The 22,167-nt window shown below is 47.7% G+C and overlaps 1 protein-coding gene across 8 annotated transcripts in view; it reads right to left on the bottom strand.

Annotated features, from left to right (window-relative positions):
• The window catches only part of LOC311530175 (uncharacterized protein), a 28,703-nt gene extending 7,199 nt beyond the window's left edge, over positions 1-21,504 (bottom strand). Inside the window, exons 1-4 of one of the 8 annotated variants that reach the window (XM_084646636.1) lie at positions 21,158-21,504; positions 19,926-20,098; positions 8,123-8,323; positions 65-181 (exon numbers count right to left, since the gene is read on the bottom strand). In XM_084646636.1, coding sequence (XP_084502762.1) covers positions 65-181; positions 8,123-8,323; positions 19,926-20,064 — 457 coding nt within the window. In that variant the 5' untranslated portion in view covers positions 20,065-20,098; positions 21,158-21,504. Of the gene's footprint in view, positions 1-64; positions 182-8,122; positions 8,350-19,925; positions 20,099-21,157 lie in introns of those variants that run through there. The other 7 variants (XM_084646637.1, XM_084646638.1, XM_084646639.1 and 4 more) reach the window with 7 other exon arrangements.
• Positions 21,505-22,167: the final 663 nt, after the last annotated feature.

Below are 22,167 nucleotides of genomic sequence, written 5' to 3'. Positions count from 1 at the left end.
ATGATTGATGTTTGCCAGGAGGATAGAAAACTTGATTTCTGAATCGGTTTTGCACAATCCTCACCTGTGTGGGTGTTTCTTGGGATCTCTCTTTCCTTGTATCCATGGAGACCAGGGAGCCACAGCTCCTCTCCTTGCTCTAGCCAGGAGATGACGTCAGGTTTGAAAATCAGAAATCCTGCTTGTGGGGCAAAGAAACTTGTTCATTAAGGTCAGTTCTGTTACTCCTCCCAGATCCAGAATCTAAGCAGGAAAGTGCAGAGAGGCTCCCTGCTATCCTTTCCCCTCCCCTCCAGGGTCTGGGCTATAAACCATACAAGATCTGATCTGGAGCAAGGGTTCACCACCTCTGCCTAGGAAACTGCCCTAACTTATTCCCCTGGGGAGCCTAGCAGAGTTGCTACCCTCTCTACCTATCTGAGATACAACCTCTCTCCCATCACTGACAACTACTCTCCTGTCACAGCTACCCCTCCCCAATACAAGACAGAACACAAAGATGTTGGTGCACCAACTCGCCAACCTCATGAGGAGGGCTAATATTCTGGGGTGTATTAACAGGAGCGTTGTATGTAAGACAGAGGACATAAATGGCCTGTTCTACTCAGCACTGAGGAGGGCTCAGTATGAGTACTGTGTCCGATTCTGAGCACCACACTCTAGAAAAGATGTGGACAAACTGGAGAGAGTCCAGAGGAGAGCAACAAAAATGATAAAAGATTTAGAAAATATGAGTTATAAGGAAAGGTTAAAAAACATGTACATGTTTAGTCTTGAGCAAAAAGACTGACATTCTTCAAATTTATTAAGGGCTGATAAAAAGAGGATGGTGATGAACTGAGGTAAGACAAGAAGTAATAGATTTAACTTACAGCAAGGGAGATTTAGGTCAGATATTAGGGAAAAAACTTTCTAACTAGAAGGGTAGTTTAGCTCTGGAATAGGCTTCCAAGGGAGGTTGTGCAATCCCCATTGCTGGAGGCTTTTAAAAAATGGTTGGATAAACATGTCAGGGATAATTTAGGTTTACTTGGTCCTGACTCACTTCTTGAGGTCCCTTGCAGCCCTAAATATCTATGATTCTATATTCGTTAGACTGGGAGCTCTTTCATCTGGAGACTGCACTTTACTAGGTGTCCCCATGCAGTACCTTGCATAATGGGGCAGTGGTCCCTGACTAGTCCAATCCCCTGTGCTGAGGCAGGATCAAATAAAACCTACTCCATCTCTAACAGGTGTTTGTCCACCCTGTTCTTAAAAACGTTCAGTGACAGGGATTCTAGAACCTGTTCTCAGTGGTAGCAGATGACAGAACAAGGAGTAATGGTCTCAAGTTGCAGTGGGGGAGGTTTAGGTTGGATATTAGGAAAAACTTTTTCACTAGGAGGGTGGTGAAGCACTGGAATGGGTTACCTAGGGAGGTGGTGGAATCTCCTTCCTCAGAGGTTTTAAGGTCAGGCTTGACAAAGCCCTGGCTGGGATGATTTAGTTGGGGATTAGGTCCTGCTTTGAGCAGGAGGTTGGACTAGATGACCTCCTAAGGTCCCTTCCAACCCTGATATTCTATGATTCTATGAACCTGCCTTGATAACTGTTCTAGTGCTTAAATATCCTTACAGTTAGAGAGTTTTTCCTAATATCCAACCTAAATCTTGTTTGCTGCACATTAAGCCGATTGCTTCTTCTGCTATCTTCAGTGCACACAGAGAACAACTGATCTCCATCCTTTTTACAACACCCTGTAACATGTTTGAAGACTGTTATAAGGTCTCCCTTCAGTCCTTTTTTCTCACAACTAACATCCCCACTTATTGTAACCTTTTCTCATAGCTCATGTTTTCTAAATCTTTTATCACTTTTGTCACTCTCCTCCGCACTCTGTCCTATTTGTCCACATCTTTCTTAAAGTGTAGTGTTTAAACCTGGACACAGTGTGCCATCTGAGGCCACAGCAGTGCCAAGTAGACAAAAGATAACTACCTCCTGTGTCTTACACACATCATCTCTGTTTAGACACACCAGAATTATATTAACCTGTTTCGCAAGTAGGCAGGAGCAGCGCATGGAGCCACGTGCTTTCCCCCCCGTCCCCGCGGGGCCGCAGGATTGTGCTGGCTGCTTCTGCAAGCGGCGTGGGGCCGGCGCAGGCAGGGACCCTACCACCAACCGGGAGATGCCTGAGCTAAGTGCCACCTGGCAGAAGCCTGCACCCCAGCCCTGAGCCCCCTCCCAGAACCAGCACCCCATATCCCCTCCTGCACCTGAACCCCCTCCCACACCCTAACCCCCCCATCTGGAGCTGACACCCATAGCCCCTCCCACACCCCAATACTCTGCCCCAGCCTTGAGCTCTATCCTGTACCCAAACTCCCTCCCACAGCTTGCACCCTTCAACCCCTCCTGCATCCCAACCCCCTGCCTCAAGCTCAGCCCAGAGCCCCCTCCCACCCTCAGAAACCCTCGACCTCAGCCCAGAGCCCACACCCCCTCCCAAACCCCTTTCCCAGACCAGTGAAAGTGAGTGAGGGTGGGGAAGAGTGAGCGACGGAGGGAGGGGAGGATGGAGTGAGTGCAGGATGGAGTGAGTGTGGCGGGGCTTTAGAGAAGGGGCAGGGCCTCAGGGAAGGCGTGGGGTAGATCCTGTGTCGCACTTAAATTCAAAAAGTGATCTTGTGTGTAAAAAGGTTGGAGACCACTGAGCTAGACTATATTCCCTAGATTGCATATGATAATATCATGTGGGATTGTGTCAAATCTTTACTGAAATCAAGCTAAATCGTGTCTAGTGCTACTTCCCTATGCACTAGGAGAGTAACCTTGTCAAAGAAATAAATTAGTTTGTTTTAGCTTGATTTGTACTGGACAGATCTATGCTAGCTCCTCCTTATAACCCTGCTTCCTCCGGTATCTATCCAGGTATCAAAGTTCAGCTGCCTTGTCAATAATTCTGTGGGTCCTCTTTGTTCCCCTTTTAAAAATAGGAAGTCAGTTTCACTTTCTCCAGTCCACTGGGACCTAACCTGTTCTCCATGAGTTCTCAAAAATAATTGCTAATGTTTTCTGAGATTGCCTTAGCTAGTTCCTTAAGTGTCCTAGGGTAAATATGGTCAGGCCCTGCCAACTTGAATACCTCTAACTTTACTAAACATTCTTCAGCTTATTCTTTCCCTATTCTAAATTGTGTTTCTTCCTCCTTCTTGTTAATACTAGTAATGTTAAGCATCTGATCATAATTATCTTTACTGAAAACTGAAGCAAAATAGGCATTAAAAAGCTCAGCCTTGATGGTATTCATTGTTAGCTCTCCTTCCCTGCTAACTAGTGGGCCTACACTTTCCTTCATCTTTTTCTTGTTCCTAACGTGGTTATAGAACCTCTTCTTATTTCCTTTCATGTCTGTTGCTATGTGCAACTAATTTTGTGCCACAGCCTCTCTCATTTTTTCCTCAATGTGCTTCTCCTGTTCTTTCATAATCATCCTTAGTGATTTATCCATTTTTCCACTTTTTGTTGGATTGCTTTTTGATTTTCAGGTCAGTAAAAAAGCTGCAGATTCAGCCATATTGGCCTCTTACTGTTCTTCCTATCTTTCATGTGCATTGGGGGTCTTCCTTGTTGTGCCTTAAATATTCTCTCTCAGATACTACCAGCTCTTCTTAACTCCTTCTTCCCCTTAGATATTCTTCCTCTGGGACCATACCTACTACTTCTCTAAGTTTGTTAAAGTCTGCTTTTCTGAAGTCACAGATTTGAGGCTTGGCTTGGACTGAGCATGCTCACATGGACTAAGCATGCTCAGTAATATTTACTGAAGCTGCTGCCCTCACTCTACCCTGCTCGCTATCAGCAGTCTCTGCACTCCTGCCTTTACTTAGATGCAGAAATTTAGATGCTCTAGCCAAACAAATCCCACCCATAATCTCCCAGGTGGTCAGTTGAGCACACCACTTAAACTCAGTGCTTGAATCCTATTTACATTAAGTTAAAGGTGTTCTTATGTTCTTGGTGAATAGGGATGGTTTGTTTAAATGGGGCTTGAGTCCCCAGACAAGGCTAACCGGTTTCCCAACTATCATATAGACTTGCAAACAGATTCAAAGATGTTGAAGCCAGAAGTGAGTATTATGATCAAGTTTGATCTCCTGTATAAAATATAGACGACAGCAGGGGTTCTCACAACAATTTTTTGGTGACCTCAGGGTGCAGCCACCAACTCTTGCTGGTGGCCGCACTGACGCTTTTTCCTAAACTACCTAATTAACTTTAGAAAAAACAAATAAATATGCACATATATAAATCCAAATAATTGTAATTTATGTATGTAGGGGTTTTTTGCAGACTAATATAAAATAATGCTGTGAAAAGTTTCAGAGTAGCAGCCGTGTTAGTCTGTATTTGCAAAAAGAAAAGGAGGACTTGTGGCACCTTAGAGACTAACCAATTTATTAGAGCATAAGCTTTCGTGAGCTACAGCTCACTTCATCGGATGCATATCGTGGAAACTGCAGCAGGCTTTATATATACACAGAGAATATGAAACAATACCTATTCCCACCCCACTGTCCTGCGGTATTGTTTCATATTCTCTGTGTATATATAAAGCCTGCTGCAGTTTCCACGATATGCATCTGAGGAAGTGAGCTGTAGCTCACGAAAGCTTATGCTCTAATAAATTGGTTAGTCTCTAAGGTGCCACAAGTCCTCCTTTTCTTTTTGCTGTGAAAAGTGATATTTTTATGTTTAATATCACTTTTCACAGCACATTACTCGCTAGAGGGGAAGCTGTGAAAAGTGATATTAACAAATATACACGTATAGCCTCCCAGCTAGCTAGTTAAGTCTGCTGTGAAAAGTGATACTTGCATGTTTGTTAATTTCATTTTTTTTCAGGGAAAATTAAGCCCTAGATGAGGGTGTGGGGGGAAGGAAGCAGGGGCCAGGGGCAGTGCAGGGATGGATGAGAGGCTGGGGGAGACTGCGCGGGCCAGGTGCAATGGGGAAGGGTGTTGAGCCACACCTCTGAATGGCTGGATCTGGGGGTCAGCGCCCAAAGCCCCATGACCAGAGCCATAGCCAGAGTTGGAGCCTGGGGGTTGCGCAGCTGGATCCAAGTCAGCACCTGCTGCTACATGGCCAGAATCGCAGGTCAGCACTCAAAGCACTGGGGCTGGAGCCTGGGGCTGGAGCCAGGAGCTGCACTGCCGGAGCTGGGTGTGGCATCCACCACCACATGGCCGGAGCCAGGGGTCAGCACCCAAAGCCATGCGGCTGGAGCTGCCACTGGAACGTGCTGCCCAACCACCCCAGGGCTAAAGGCCGAGCTCCACCGCCTTCACTTGCTCCTCCAGTGTTGTGCCCCACCTGTCTGCAGAGGTGGGGCAGGGTGTCACATCCAGGAACAACAGGGAGGGAGGGATAGGTGCCGCTGCTTTGACCCCCTCCCCTCCATCACCACCCAGGAAACTGTCATGGCTGCATGAAAAGTGACTGGTGGCCACATTTGAGAAACACTGGACTAGAGAACCTCACCCAGAGATTCCGAATCAAGCCCATATCTTGTTGTCTTAGAGCGAGACCTCCCTGGCTTGATTTAAAGACTCCAAGTGATGCACAGTACACCAAAACTCTAGGTAACTTCTCCAATACTTCACTCACTTCAACATTTGCACCTTCTGACTGGCCTGAATTTGTCAAGCTCCAGGTTCCAGCCACTGGATTTCATTCTGACTTTGTCTGCTAGATTAAAAAGCCCTCTGCTGTCACACATTTTCTCCCCATGTAGGTATCTTTGGGCTCTGTTCAATACACCTCTTAACCTTCTCCTGGATTGTCAAGGTTCCTTCCCCACTCTGAACTCTAGGGTACAGAAACCTAGAAACCTGCATGAAAACCTCCTAAGCTTACTTTTACCAGCTTAGGTTAAAACTTCCCCAAGGTACAAACTATTTTACCTTTTGCCCTTGGACTTTATCCCTGCCACCACCAAACGTCTAACCGGTATATTATTAGGAAAGAGTCAGTTTGGAAACGTCTTTCCCCCCCAAAATCCTCCCAAAAGTTACCCCCCCCCCTTCTGGGGAAGGTTTAATAAAAATCCCCACCAATTTGCATAGGTGACAGACCCAAACCCTTGGATCTTAAGAACAATGAAAAAGCATTCAGTTTTCTTACAAGAAGACTTTTTAATAGAAATCAAAATCTTGGAGACCTAAACTCCACCCAATAAGGTTTTTGTTATTTCCCGTGGCGGTATGAAGCCACCGTAGCGCAGCATGGTCGGTTTGCAGGTGGAAACGCCGTCCCCAAACATATGGGCGTAGCTTTCCAGACCGTAGACAATGGCGTAACATTCTTTATCGCTGACTGACCAGTTGCTTTCCCTCTCAGACAGCTTCTTGCTGAGAAACACTATAGGGTGGAATTCTTGATCTGGTCCTTCCTGAATTAAAACTTCTCCCACACCACGCTCGGACACATCTGTGGTTATTAGGAATGGTTTGTCAAAGTCTGGGGCCCTTAGTACAAGGTCAAACATCAGTGTCGCTTTAAGCTGGTTAAAGGCCTTCTGACACTCTTCGGTCCACTGACCTTTTTGGTTAGGTCTGTCAGTGGGGTGACGATTTGGCTGTATTGCAGTACAAATCGTCTGTAATAACCGGCCAAGCCTAAGAAGGATTGAACCTGTTTCTTTGATTTTTGGGACAGGCCACTTTTGGATAGCATCCACTTTGGCCTGTAGGGGGTTAATAGTTCCTTGACCCACCTGGTGTCCAAGATAAGTCACTCTGTTTAGGCCTATTTGACACTTCTTAGCCTTAACAGTTAGTCCTGCCTCCCTTATGCACTCGAAGACAATTTTTTAAGATGTTCCAGGTGTTCTGCCCAGGAATCCAAAAATATGGCCACATCGTCAAGGTAGGCGACTGCATATTCTCCTAATCCCTCTACGAGACCATCTACAAGTCTTTGGAAGGTGGCGGGTGCATTCCGCAGCCCGAAAGGGAGTACATTAAATTCATACAGCCCGAGATGTGTGGTGAAGGCTGACCTTTCCTTGGCGGATTCATCTAGCGGTACCTGCCAGTACCCCTTGGTTAAGTCCAAGGTAGAGATGAACTGGGCCCATCCCAGTTTCTCTAATAGTTCATCCGTGCGTGGCATTGGATAGTTGTTGGGGCGAGTTACAGCATTTAGCTTACGGTAGTCCATGCAAAAACGTATCTCCCCATCTGGTTTGGGAACTAGAACCACTGGAGATGCCCATGCACTGCCAGAGAGGTGGATTACACCCATCTGTAACGTATCCTGGATCTCCCGTTCTATAGCAGTTTTAGCTAGAGGAGACACCCAGTAACGTTGGTGTCACGGAGTCCCTGGGCGATACTCTGGAACTGCTCCCCATGAAGCCAGTCAGGACTCTGGGGCAGTCGCCTTTCTGTGAGCAGCCTGTCTGCAGACACACAGCTCACCCGGCTTCCACTTTCCTGGGTCTGACCTTGGAGCATTCAGCATCCTCTGCCCCTCCGTGCGCTTCCCACAGCGAGTCCGCTCAGGCGGGGCTCCTGGGGAAGCCAGAGGGTCCTGTACCCCAACTTCGCAGACAGACGTGACTCTCAGCCAGCCAGTAAAACAGAGGTTTATTAAACGACAGGAACATGGTCTAAAACAGAGCTTGTAGGTGCAGAGAACAGGACCCCTCAGCTGGGTCCATTTTGGGGGGCAGTGAGCCAGACAACCACGTCTGCCCTTCACTCCATGTCCTAGCCAGCCCCAAACTGAAACTCCCTCCAGCCCCTCCTCCCCTGGGCTTTGTTCCTTTCCCGGGCCAGGAGGTCACCTGATTCCTTTGTTCTCCAACCCTTTAGCTCTCACCTTGCAGGGGGGAAGGGCCCAGGCCATTAGTTGCCAGGAAACAGGGTGTCGACCATTCTCTGTGTCCAGACCCCTGCACACACCTGCCCTCTAGGGCTCTGCAATGATCATACACCCTTACCCCACCCCCTAGATACTTAAGAACTGCCTAGGGGAAACTGAGGCACCCCCACACTATTCAGAGGAAACATTAAGAACAGTCTCACTTCGTCACACCGGTAAGGCTGGGCTTTAACTGGGTGAGCATTACCTGTGTCAATGGAGTGGTATGCCTGTTCAGTCAGTCCTGGGGTGGCTGAGAACGTTGGCACATAGATAGTGCACAGCTCCTGGATCTGCTGTCGCTGCATACGCCCAAGAGTCATGGAGAGGTTCACCTCTTCCATGCCACCAGCACTTTTCCCTTCGTAGTAGACACCTTCAGGCCACTCAGCGTCATCTCCTCCCTGGGCTGTAAACTGACAAACCTTTAATTCTCTGGAATAAAAGGGCTTTAGAGAATTAATATGGTATACTGTAGGCTTTCGGTTGGAGGTGGGGAATGCTATGAGATAATTAACAGCTCCCAGGTGCTCCTGGACCATGTTAAAGAAGTTAAAGAAGTATGGACTGGATGAATGGACTATAAGGTGGATAGAAAGCTGGCTAGATTGTCGAGCTCAACGGGTAGCGATTAATGGCTCCATGTCTAGTTGGCATCCGGTATCAAGTGGAGTGCCCCAGGGGTCGGTCCTGGGGCCGGTTTTGTTCAATATCTTCATAAATGATCTGGAGGATGGTGTGGATTACACCCTCAGCAAGTTTGCAGACGACACTAAACTGGGAGGAGTGGTAGATACGCTGGAGGGGAGGGATAGGATACAGAGGGACCTAGACAAATTGGAGGATTGGGCCAAAAGAAATCTGATGAGGTTCAACAAGGACAAGTGCCGAGTCCTGCACTTAGGATGGAAGAATCCAATGCACCGCTACAGACTAGGGACCGAATGGCTAGGCAGCAGTTCTGCAGAAAAGGACCTAGGGGTTACAGTGGATGGCAAGTTGGATGAGTCAACAGTGTGCCCTTGTTGCCAAGATGGGCAATGGCATTTTGGGGTGTATAAGTAGGGGCATTGCCAGCAGATCGAGGGACGTGATCGTTCCCCTCTATTCGACATTGGTAAGGCCTCATCTGGAGTACTGTGTCCAGTTTTGGGCCCCACACTACAAGAAGGATGTGGAAAAATTGGAGAGAGTCCAGCGGAGGGCAACAAAAATGATTAGGGGACTAGAACACATGACTTATGAGGAGAAGCTGAGGGAACTGGGGATATTTAGTCTTCAGAAGAGAAGAATGAGGGGGGATTTGATAGCTGCTTTCAACTACCTGAAAGGGTGTTCCAAAGAGGATGGATCTAGACTGTTCTCAGTGGTAGCAGATGACAGAACAAGGAGTAATGGTCTCAAGTTGCAGTGGGGGAGGTTTAGGTTGGATATTAGGAAAAACTTTTTCACTAGGAGGGTGGTGAAACACTGGAATGCGTTACCTAGGGAGGTGGTGGAATCTCCTTCCCCAGAAGGTCAGGCTTGACAAAGCCCTGGCTGGGATGACTTACTCGGGGATGGGTCCTGCTTTGAGCAGGGGGTTGGACTGGATGATCTCTTGGTCCCTTCCAACCCTGATATTCTATGAATGGCTCTTCCCACGAGGCTTCCATTTTATGGGCCTGGAGTGTCTTTAAGACCATGACCTGGTCCCCTACTTCGAAGGAACGCTCTCTGGCATGTTAATCATACCAGGCTTTTTGCTCTTTTTGAGCATCCTGTAGGTTTTCTTTAGCAAGGGCTAGAGAGGTTCGGAGGGTGTTTTGTAGGTTGGTTACAAAGTCCAGAATGTTAGTTCCTGGAGAAGGTGTAAATCCCTCCCATTGCTGCTTCACCAACTGTAACGGCCCCTTAACCTCGCGGCCATATACAAGTTCAAATGGTGAAAACCCTAAACTGGGATGTGGTACAGCTCTATAGGCAAAGACCAACTGCTGCAACACTAGGTCCCAATCATTGGAGTGCTCATTTACGAATTTACGTATCATGGCCCCTAAAGATCCATTAAACTTCTCCACCATGCCATTTGTTTGATGGTGGTAAGGAGTGGCAACCAAGTGATTTACCCCATGAGCTTCCCAAAGGCTTTCCATAGTTCCTACCAGGAAATTAGTCCCTGCATCTGTGAGGATGTTGGAGGGCCAACCTACCCTGGCAAAAATGTCTGCTAGTCCCTGGCACACGCTTTTAGCCCTGGTGTTGTTTAGAGCTACTGCTTCCAGCCATCGGGTGGCAAAATCCATAAAAGTCAGTATGTACTGCTTTCCTCTGGGTGTCTTTTTCGGAAAAGGACCCAGAATATCCACAGCTACTCGCTGAAATGGAACTTCAATGATGGGGAGTGGCTGGAGGGGGGCTTTCACCTGGTCTTGGGGTTTTCCCACTTTTTGGCATACCTCACAAGACTGGACATAGGTAGAAACATCCTTGCCAATTCCCTCCCAGTGGAATGACCTCCCCAAACGGCCTTTGGTCCTGTTCACCCCAGCATGGCCACTAAGATGATCGTGGGCCAAGCTCAAGAGCTTGACCTGGTACTTAGTTGGAATTACCAACTGTCTCTGAGGATGCCAGTCTTCCTGGTGTCCACCAGAAAGAGTTTCCTTGTATAAAAGTCCTCTTTCTGCAACAAACCTGGATCAGTCAGAAGAGCTGAGAGGTGGTGGGTTGTTCTGTGCCGCCATCCAAGCTCTCTGGAGGCTTTCCTCTACTTTCTGTTTGGTCTGGAACTGTTCCCTTGATGCTGGAGACATCAGTTCCTCACTGGATTGTGGACCCAGGCTTGGTTCCTCTGGAAGCAATGTAGGGGATGGAGCTGTTTCCGTTGACTGTGAACCCCTCTCCGCTGGTGCACTATGTTGGGATTCAGGCTCCGGCTGAGCCTCTTGTGTAGGGTTATCGGCTGCTGCCAGTTCAGGTTCGGTGGGGCCCTCTGGTGTTGGGGTTGCAAGTACTGGATTCAGTGCTGGCAAGGGGTCTGGTGCTAGTTGTTCCGCTGGTTCCGGTTCTGGCTCTGTCTGGGTCTCTGGGACTGGATCCACTACTGCTGTTGCAGACATTGGCCTGGTGTCCGGGTCCATCATCTCTGACTGGGTCCTGGTAGAAGTTTCCGGAACAGAGCTAGGCCTCACGATTTGTTTAGCCTGGCTGCGGGTGACCATTCCCACCCTCTTGGCTTGCTTCACATGATTGGCCAAGTCTTCCCCCAACAGCATGGGGATGGGATAATCATCATAGACTGCAAAAGTCCACATTTCTGACCAGCCCTTGTACTGGACAGGCAACTTGGCTGTAGGCAAATTGAAAGAGTTTGACTTGAAGGGTTGAATGGTCACTTGGATCTCTGGGTTGATTAAATTGGGTTCCACTAAGGAAGCATGGATAGCCGACACTTGTGCTCCGGTGTCCCTCTACGCGGTGACCTTCTTCCCGCCCACACTCACAGTTTCCCTCCGCTCCGAGGGTATCTGGGAGGTATCTGGGCCTGCGGACCTCTGGTGTGATTCCGGTGCAATGAACTATAATCTGTTGGGGTTCTTGGGGCAGATGGCCTTTACATGCCCTGGCTCGTTACATTTAAAACATCGTCCAGCTGATGGGTCACTGGGGTGAGGGGGGTTGCTGGAGAACGGTGTGGCAGGACGATAAGGTGGCTGGAGGGTTCCTTGGGGGGTAGGTGGGACCTTGGGCTGCCCCAGGTAGTAGGGTGTGGTCTGAGGTTGTCCCTTCTGGTATCCGCTCCAGCTGTGACCAGTTTTTTTCTTCTCTGCCACCTCCACCCATTTGGCTCCAATCTCCCCCGCCTCGATTACAGTTTTGGTCTTCCCATCTAGGATGTATCTTTCTATTTCCTCAGGAACACCCTCTAAGAACTGCTCCATTTGCATTAGGAAGGGCAAATCTTCTGGAGATTTAACACTTGCTCCCGATATCCAGGCATCCCAATGTTTCACAATGTGGTAGGCATGTCGAGTAAATGACACGTCTGGTTTCCACCTTAGGGCTCTGAACCGCTGACAGGAACGCTCGGGTGTTAGCCCCATTCTGACTCTCGCCTTGGTTTTAAACAGTTCATACTGGTTCACGTGTTCCTTAGGCATTTCAGCCGCCACCTCAGCTAAGGGTCCACTGAGCTGCGGCCTGAGCTCTACCATGTATTGGTCTGTAGAGATGCTGTACCCAAGGCAGGCCCTTTCGAAGTTTTCTAAGAAGGCCTCAGTATCATCGCCTGCCTTGTAGGTGGGGAACTTTCTGGGATGGGAAGGGGTACCTGGAGAAGGATTGCTAGGGTTTATTGGTATATTCTGCTGAGCCTTTGCCTTCTCTATCTCCAGTGCATGCTTCCTCTCTTTTTCCTTCTCCTCCTCCACATGCTTCCTCTCTTTTTCCTTCTCCTCCATTTCTTTGGCCCTTGCCTCCATTCCCATCTGCATGAGTTCTATCTGTCTTTCATGTTCCTTTTGTTTTTCCTCAGCCTCTAATCTAGCTAATTCCAGCTTTTGTTGAACCGTGGAGTCTGTCATCCTAACCGCTCTGTTTTTAACTAACTTTACACCCGGGAGTTAGAAAGAAAACAAAACAAACAAACAAAAAACTTGACTTGTAAAATTTTGCTGTGCTGTCCAGATACCTATGTTCTCGGATAGCGATTTTCAGCCTACAGAGAAATCCTTAAAAAAAACCCCTAACACTTTTGTCTCCAGGCAAATAGGCAGAAAACCCCTCTAGTTGCTCTTAGGTAAAAAAAAACAAAACAAAAACTTCTTCAGGTCTGTGAAGACAGGTGAATTTCCCTGCAGGAGGTTAACTACCCTGCCTTTAGGTAGAGAAAACTGCAGCTCACAAAAGACAAAAAATTCCCTTTTGTCTCTGCTCTGGCCCCAAAGCAGAGAAAAAAAAACTCTAACTGCTTTCAGTTTAAAACCTGCTCTCCAGCAGCCCAAAGGAAAAAAAAATATTTCCTTTTCAAATCTGTGCTTCTGGTTCAAAAATTCTGAACTTGATCTCAAAATGATTTCAAGTTAATCCCACCACTCTGCCACCATGTCAAGGTTCCTTCCCCACTCTGAACGCTAGGTGACCACAGACCAAAACCCTTGGATCTTAAGAACAATGAAAAAGCAATCAGACTCTTAAAAGAAGAATTTTAATAGAAGTAGAAAGAATCACCTCTGTAAAATCAGGATGGTAAATATCTTACAGGGTAATTAGATTCAAAACATAGAGAATCCCTGTAGGCAAAACCTTAAGTTACAAAAAGACACAAAAACAGGAATATCTATTCCATTCAGCACAGCTTATTTTCTCAGCCATTTAAAGAAATCAGAATCTAACGCATATCTAGCTAGATTACTTACTAAGTTCTCAGACTCCATTCCTGTTCTGTCCCTGGCAAAAGCATCACACACACAGATAGAGAGAGGCTTTGTTTCTCCCTCCCCCCAGCTTTTGAAAGTATCTTGTCCCCTCATTGGTCATTTTGGTCAGGTGCCAGCAAGGTTATCCTAGCTTCTTAACCCTTTTTCCTCTGGCCAAGAGGGATTTTAAAGGTGTTTACCCTTCCCTTTATATTTATGACATGGATAAACTGAATAGGCAGAGCTCCTTTAGTCGCTCACTCTAAGGCAGATTTTTCCAGACCTCGAATCATTCTTGTGGCACTTTTGTAAGCCCCTTTCCAATTTGTCAACATTCTTCTTGAAGTGTGGACACCAGAACTGGATACACTGTCCACTAATAGTTTCCTAATGCCTGAAACAGAAGTAAAGCCAGGTTGGCTGGCTCATCGGGGATAAAGGCTAAAGGCCAGGCTTCTTTCACTCAGGCTGGTAAATCATACACTTTGAAGTGAGGGTGAAGGCTATGTCACTCAAGTGCTAATAGTCCTTCAAATCCTTCCCACGTCTCCCTGTGCTCATAAGGACAGAGAGTCCTCCCCCGATTCAGTGAAAAAGAATCACAGGGCATCGCAGCTCCCTGCCGTGCTAAGAACCATGGGATGAGCCCCCAGAAATTATAGAGACATACACAAGTTGAGTGCAGCACCAGTGAGGACACTGTAACTTGCACAGGGCTTGCAGGGTGGCTGCTCACAGCCCAGCTAGGCTAACTCCAGTGCTTAGACCCAGGTGTCGATCTAGGGTAACCAGATGTCCTGATTTTATAGGGACAGTCCCGATTTTTGGGTCTTTTTCTTACATAGGCTCCTATTACACCCCACCCCGTCCTGATTTTTCACATTTGCTGTCTGGTCTCTCTATGTTGATCACCCAAGTTAAATCTGCACTGAAGATATATCCTGAGTTTCTCTCAGGCAATGTCTATTCCCACACACAGTCAGTCACCTCCTGGACTGGACACAGGCATCAGAAAAACCAAACCCCCCTCATCCCCAGCCCTGTCAGGCTGCTCCCTACTTCAGGCACAAACCAGAACTGTCCCTTTAGGAAGGATTGCTGAGCCTCACTTCACTTCAGTTACCCCGTGAACCACAGACCCAGAGAGGCAGAGGAGATGCTCTATTCCCATCTGGTCTCAAACGCAGACACACCGTCCTGCTAATCTATGAAGCAGCAGTTACCATCATGCTCCATCCCCAGAAACTCATGAAAACTCTACCCAAGCAAGAGGCCAAGGAGCACAAAGATGTATTAGCTACAGCAGGGTGGAGAAAGCTGGTGCTGGGTTACAGACGAGCAAAAAGAGACTTCAGAACAAAGAATTTTTGTACCCCTTACACCACTGATGCTACTGCTGCAGGAGGACGAGATTATTAGTGACAGAAGCACAGTGAAACTCAGATTGAAATCACGGTCCACTGTGTTATCAGTGTACTTATGTGGCCCCTCATACCACAGTAACTGAGCACCCCACAGTATTTAAAGTAATTATCCTCAGACCTCTGTGACACAGGGATGAGCTATAATAAATATTGTACAGATAGGCAACTGTGGCAGACAGTTCAAGTGACATACACAAGCCACACAGAAAGTCTGTGGTAATCAGAGCAAGAAATTAAACCCAGGTCTTTGGAGTTTGCTGTCAGAGCCCTAACCACTGGCCCATCCTCGCTCTCAAAATAGGCATCAGACATCCACGTAGTGAGAGACAGGCCCTACCCAAAACAGCTGTCAATCTAAAAAGACAAAACAGACAGGGAGTGGATTTTTTTCTCCATTTCACAGAGAGGAAAAGAAGGACTAGAAAAATAAAGCTGGGACTTCTAAAGGGTCCCAGACACCGAAGGAAAAAGATTGGATATCTAATTCTCTAGGGCCCCTTTGAAAACCGCAGACTGTGATTTACAAGAGGTCAGACAGGGAGGCTGTGGAAGAGCCTGGAATTGAATCCAGGCCCCTGAGTCACAGAGCAGAGCCTGGAACACAAGAGCCCTCCTCGCTTTTTTCTACTTAAGTGACCTACCCCACACAATACTTCCAGACCATAAATTATGTCATTAACCCTCACTGAGCCCCAGAACCCAGCCCCTCTCACTACCAGGAACCATCACTTCACAGAGAACAACCACAGCCAGGAAGAGACCCCAGGAACAACACCCTCCTTCCAGGAGTTTGGCACATTGGCACAAGAGGGAGCCCTTAGTGAAGGCACTAACAACAGCCAGACCCAGACCCAGACCCATGACACTGGACCAGGGGTTCTCAATAAATTTTTGGTAGCCTCAGAGTGTGACCACCCACTCTTGCTGGTGGCCGCACTCACAATTTTTCCTAAAATGCTTAATTAACTTTAGGAAAAACAAACATATATGCACAGGCACATGTCCAAATCATTGTAATTTATTTATATAAGAGGTTTTTTTGCAGACAATAATAAAAATATACAGTTCTCTATTCTTTACTGGACCAGAACAGAAACACAAATAAGGTGCTTTTCATGTTCTTGTCTTTTTTGTTGTTGTTTCTTTTGGTTGCTTTTTTAAAAGACTTATTAGCTAGTAAGTCTGCTGCTGTGAAAAATGATAATTGTATGTTAACATCACTTTTCACGGCCTCCCAGCTAACTACTAACTCTGCTGTGAAAAGTGATATTAAAAAACAAATAGAAATATCCCTTTTCACAGCAGATTTACTCAGCCCTGGCAAGCCCAGGGACAAATTAAGTCCTGGATGAGGAAGTGGGTAGGGAGATGCCAGGGGCAGCGGGGTGGGGGGTGAGTCCAGGGGTTGACATCTGAAGCCCCAGGACTTAAGTCTGACCCCAGTGCCTATGGGAAGGTGGGGAAGTCACTGGCTGCCTGCTCCTCCAGCGTTTGTGTCTCCAGAGAGGTAACTGGGGCCGGGGGGAGTGGCAGCACTGCTTTGCTTCACCCTCCCAATCACCACCATAAGAACATAAGAAGGGCCAGACTGGGTCAGAGCAAAGGTCCATCCAGCCCAGTATCCTGTCTGCCGACAGCGGCCAAGGCCAGGTGCCCCAGAGGGAATGAACCTCACAGGCAATGATCAAGTGATATCTCTCCTGCCATCCATCTCCACCCTCTGACAAACAGAGGCTAGGGACACCATTCCTTACCCATCCTGGCTAATGGCCATTAATGGACTTAACCTCCATGAATTTATCCAGTTCTCTTTTAAACCCTGTTATAGTCCTAGCCTTCACAACCTCCTCAGGCAAGGAGTTCCACAGGTTGACTGTGCACTGTGTAAAGAAGAACTTCCTTTTATTTGTTTTAAACTTGTTGCCCATTAATTTCATTTGGTGGCTGCTAGTTCTTATATTATGGGAACAAGTAACTAACTTTTCCTTATTCACTTTCTCCACACCACTCATGATTTTATATACCTCTATCATATCCCCCCTTAGTGTCCTCTTCCAAGCAGAAAAGTCCTAGCCTCTTTAATCTCTCCTCATATGGGACCCGTTCCAAACCCCTAATCATTTTAGTTGCCCTTTTCTGAACCTTTTCGAATGCCAGTATATCTTTTTTGAGATGAGGAGACCACATCTGTACGCAGTATTCAAGATATGGGCGTACCATGGACTTATATAAGGGCAACAAGATATTCTCCACCTTATTCTCTATCCCTTTTTAATGATTCCTAACATCCTGTGTGCTTTTTTGACTGCCGCTGCACACTGCGTGGACATCTTCAGAGAACTATCCACAATGACTCCAAGATCTCTTTCCTGATTAGTTGTAGCTAAATTAGCCCTCATCATATTGTATGTATAGTTGGGGTTATTTTTTCCAATGTGCATTACTTTACGTTTATCCACATTAAATTTAATTTCCCGTTTTGTTGCCCAATCACTTAGTTTTGTGAGATCTTTTTGAGGTTCTTCACAGTCTGCTTTGGTCTTAACTATCTTGAGCAGTTCAGTATCATCTGCAAACTTTGCCACCTCACTGTTTACCCCTTTCTCCAGATCATTTATGAATAAGTTGAATAGGACTGGTCCTACAACTGACTCTTGGGGCACACCACCAGTTACCCCTCTCCACTCTGAAAATTTACCGTTTATTCCTACCTTTTGTTCCCTGTCTTTTAACCAGTTCTCAATCCATGAAAGGATCTTCCATCTTAGCCCATGACAACATAATTCACGTAAGAGCCTTTGGTGAGGAACCTTGTCAAAGGCTTTCTGGAAATCTAAGTACACTATGTCCACTGGATCCCCCTTGTCCACATGTTTGTTGGACCATTCAAACAACTCTAATAGATTAGTAAGACATGATTTCCCTTTACAGAAACCATGTTGACTTTTGTGCAACAATTTATGTTCTTCTACATGTCTGACAATTTTATTCTTTACTATTGTTTCAATTAATTTGCCCGGTACTGACATTAGACTTACTGGTCTGTAATTGCCAGGATCACCTCTAGAGCCCTTTTAAAATATTGGCATTACATTAGCTATCTTCCAGTCATTGGGTACAGTAGCTGATTTAAAGGACAGGTTACAAACCATAGTTAATAGTTCCGTAATTTCACATTTGAGTTCTTTCAGAACTCTTGGGTGAATGCCATTTGGTCCCGGTGACTTGTTACAGTTAAGTTTATCAATTAATTCCAAAACCTCCTCTAGTGACACTTCAATCTGTGACAATTCCTCAAATTTGTCACCTTCAAAAGACAGCCCAGGTTTGGGAATCTCCCTAACATCCTCAGCCGTGAAGACTGAAGCAAAGAATTCATTTAGTTTCTCCGCAATGACTTTGTCATCTTTAAGTGCTCCTTTTGTATCTCAATCGTCCAGGGGCCTCACTGGTTGTTTAGCAGGCTTCCTGCTTCTGATGTACTTAAAAAACATTTTGTTATTACCAAGAGGCTATGGCTGCACTAGAAACACTATATATGCAGTTGTAGTGTGTCTAGTGAAGACACACTATGCCGATGGGAGAGCGCTTTCCCAGTGGCATAATTACTCCACCTCCAATAGAGGCAGAAGCTATGTTGGCGTAAGAGCATCTCCCACCGACATAGCACCGGTGTGGATAGCACTTAGGTCAGCGTAACTTGCGTTGCTCAGTGTTAGGGGGCTTATTCCTTCACCCACTTACTTCCCTGGTCCTTCTCACATGAACAGAGAGCAACAATACCCGAAGTCCAAAGGTGCAAACAATTCGATGTTTATTGGGGTGAACTTCCAGCAAGCATGATTCCAGTTTCCTTCCCTAGTATCCTCCTTCCCAGCTCTGACACCACAGAGCCTTACACCTGTGTCCCTGTTCCCATTCCTACCCTTAGCCAAACATGATTCCAACTTCCTTACTCCCATTCCCTGTTCCCATTTCCCCCTTTAGCAAAACATGATTCCAATTTTCTTACCCCCATTCTCTGTTCCCATCTCCCCCTTTAGCAAAACATGATTCCAATTTTCTTACCCCCATTCCCTGTTCCCATCTCACACGCCCACCCCCACCCCGTCACTTCCTCATTGACTACAGATTATATAGTAAAACTTGAGTTCTGCTTAGCTATACCTTAACCAATCATTTTCCTGAAATTTAACTAACCAATCCTAACATATTGTAACATGATTATGTAACCAATTATATCCCACCACTTCAATTAGTTTACACCCAGCAAAATTAATTATACAGCAGACAGGAACAATCACAGAACCAGACAGAGATTATACAGACAAACAACAGCAAAGTGGGAACTATAATGACAAAACAATACAGAAGTGAGGATTTCACATCCCAGCTATTGATAAGTGAGTTCTTGCCAGACAGGATGCTATCAAACTAAGTTTCCTTTTACATTTTCTAGGCACTTCCCTTTCTCTGGAGGTGATAGGAATACAATCCTGTCCTGATAGTGCCTAACAGCCCAATAGCACCTTATTTCAATGTGACTAGTTTGGAATGTGAGGATGTGACCGTTCGCTTCCCAGCTTATGGCTGCCTCTGCTGCTTAGCCAAAGGCCTTAGCCTAAGAACAGGGCCTCAGACTGTCACAGTAAGAGAAGGCCCTTACACCAGCAGACAGTGATTTTGATTCTTTCTTTTATACCTCTATCACTAGCCAAGTGATAAGAATACACCTAAATTCTTAGAGTATAGGCCTTTACAGACAGGCCTGAATATCTATATCCTAACACTCAGGGGCTGTCTTTTTCACACACCCTGAGTGATGTAAGTTATATTGATTTAAGCAATAGCGTAGACCTGCTGTAAGTGTATTTGAAAATCTGGCCACTGGGGACTGAGGCAGTCCTAAGGTGAGATGGCAGAGAGCTCAGAGACCCCAGAAGTTGGAATTTGCCTTGGGAAGGGGGAGTAGAAAACCTTGGTTATAGGAAGAGTAGCACCATCACTATGTCCCTGAAACTTCTGTTCTGTGGGAGGGGATGTGAAAGGCACAGTCTTTCACACACAGGAGCTAGGGACTGATCCTCCTGATATCTGGGGGACCAATGAAGAATCCTGCACAGAAACCAGCCCCAGTGCTTTAGAGACAGCTGCAGCTTCTACTTCCCAAGGGGCTATGCATCCTTACCCAGCAAGGTCACAGTCTCATAATTCTCCTGCATGACGTCCCTGTAGAGGGCTCTCTGACCCAGGTCCAGCAGAGCCCATTCCTCCTCAGAGAAATACACAGCCACTTCCTCGAAGGTCACCAGCTCCGCTGCAGTCATTTCCCTTCCCTGTCTCTGGAGGGCATGGGACAACCTGGAGCAAAATGTGGGTGTTATTCTGCAGCCTGTCAGCATGAGGAGGGTGATGGGGAAGGTTTCAGTTCCCCCCAGTCCTTTCCCTGCTGACAGACATTCCAGACTCCGCCATTCTGGGAAAATACTTGAGCCAAGATATTTTAAAAAAAACCCTGACGTTAAATCCCAAATCCCTGTCCAGTTCTCTGGGATTCAAATTGCTGAGCCAGCAAACTGTAGCTTATGAAAGTGATGTGTGCTTATGTTCAAGAGAAAGGTGCTAAAATGTAATTAGAACAGAGGTTTGAGGACCTAAATTTAGGCTTGACAATAATGAGACCTGGTAAATTGTGGGCAAAGTGAAGGGAGACAGCCCAGAAGCTGGTTCTTCATCCAACTTTCAGAAATAAATTCACCTCAGAGAGAGACTGTCCACTGCAAAGATCAACATAGGAACTGCCAGAGTGGGTAGAAGCGAGGTTCATCTAGTAACTGAACATGTTATAAGCATCTGAAAAAGGCCTTTTAGATTAAAGTTGTGCACCCAACAGCGTCACTGTGAGCTCCAGCTGTCATGAAAGAGCAGAATCCAAGGAGCCGCTTTGAAGGATCCCCGTGACACTGTCCCCAGGCCCAGGGGAGCACAGTCCCCCAGCAGCGCGGGGACCAGGCAGAGGCAGGAACTGGCTTTTCCTCTCCCTGCTCCTCACCTTCTCCCCAGGAAAGTCAATCTGCCCGGGGTGCTGCAGGGAATGGGGCTGGGCAGGGCTGAGACCTCCCTCCCCACTGATTGCTCCTGCTGCCCCTGCCAGTCTGTTCCCCATCTCCCTCTTGCCCCCCTCCCCTCCCCTCCTCTCGGGCTGGGAGACTCGGTCCCTGGTCCTTCGTTCTCCCGGCGCTGGCTCGGCTCCTGCAGGCGCTCAGGGGGGCAGAGACTAGGGAGGGCCAAGGAGGGCAGCAGCTCCGGGACTCGCAGACCCCCGCCCCCCCGGGAGCAGAGCTGGGGCGAGGGGGGGCCGCTGGTGCAGAGTCACTTTCCTGCCCGGCCCCAGCCCTTCCCCCGGGTCTCTCCCCTCACCTGCAGGCTCCGGCTCAGGGGCTGGTTCCAGCCCCCGGAGAAAGTCCCCCGGCTGGGCCCCGAGGGGCGCTGGGGCAGGGCTCTCCCCGCACACACCCCGCTGGGCAGCAACTGATAAGTCCGGTTCCGGGATCGCAATAGATGGAGGCGGCGGCAGCGGCAGCGGCAGCAGCTTCTGACCCAGGAAGTTCAACCCCGAGCCCGCAGGGCAGAGACGGAGCAGCCGCCTCCCTCCCTTAGCTGTAGGCAGAGCCCGGCGGCGACTGCAGCTAACGAGCCCCCTGCCGTAGCGACCGTGCCGACACAGGAGCGGCTGAGCCAGCTGCCCCACAGGGGCGGGCGGGAACCAGAGCCCCTCCGGCAGCCCTGCGCCGCCCTCGCTCCCGTCTGATTCTGCTGCCTGCTCGCTGCAGGCCAGGGATCAAAACGGCGCAAAGGCGTCAAATCCAGGGGGGGATGGATGGGCAGGGTCTGAGAAGGGGTGGAAATTGACTAGCCGGGGGGGTCAAGCAGCTAGAGGCAGGTTTAGGATAGGGGCTGAAGGGCAAAATTGGGGGAGGAGCCAGGGGCAGGGCCAGATTAATCTTTTGTGCGCCCCCCGCCAAACATATTTGTGGGCCCCCATGGAGGCAATAGAGCATGGCAAGGGGAAGTCAGTCCCCGGAGTTTCAGAGTGACAGCCGTGTTAGTCTGTATTTGCAAAAAGAAAAGGAGGACTTGTGGCACCTTAGAGACTAACCAATTTATTAGAGCATGAGCTTTCGTGAGCTACAGCTCACTTCCTCAGATGCATATCGTGGAAACTGCAGCAGACTTTATATATACACAGAGAATATGAACCAATACCTGCTCCCACCCCACTGTCCTGCTGAGTGAGTCCCCGGAGTGAGAGGCTGGCCAGCGGCAATGGGGCATGGCAGAGTTAGCCCTGCTCCGCCCAGTGTGAGGACACTGTTCACAGACCGGCAGTTGACCCGGCCCTGTGCTGCCAGCGTGCCCCCTGAACCATG

Source organism: Lepidochelys olivacea (assembly GCF_965140295.1).
Source record: "Lepidochelys olivacea isolate rLepOli2 genome assembly, chromosome: 14".
Classification (NCBI taxonomy): Eukaryota; Metazoa; Chordata; order Testudines; family Cheloniidae; genus Lepidochelys; species Lepidochelys olivacea.
The sequence above is the reverse complement of the archived record's forward strand: the minus strand, read 5'-3'. Positions and strand labels throughout refer to the sequence as shown.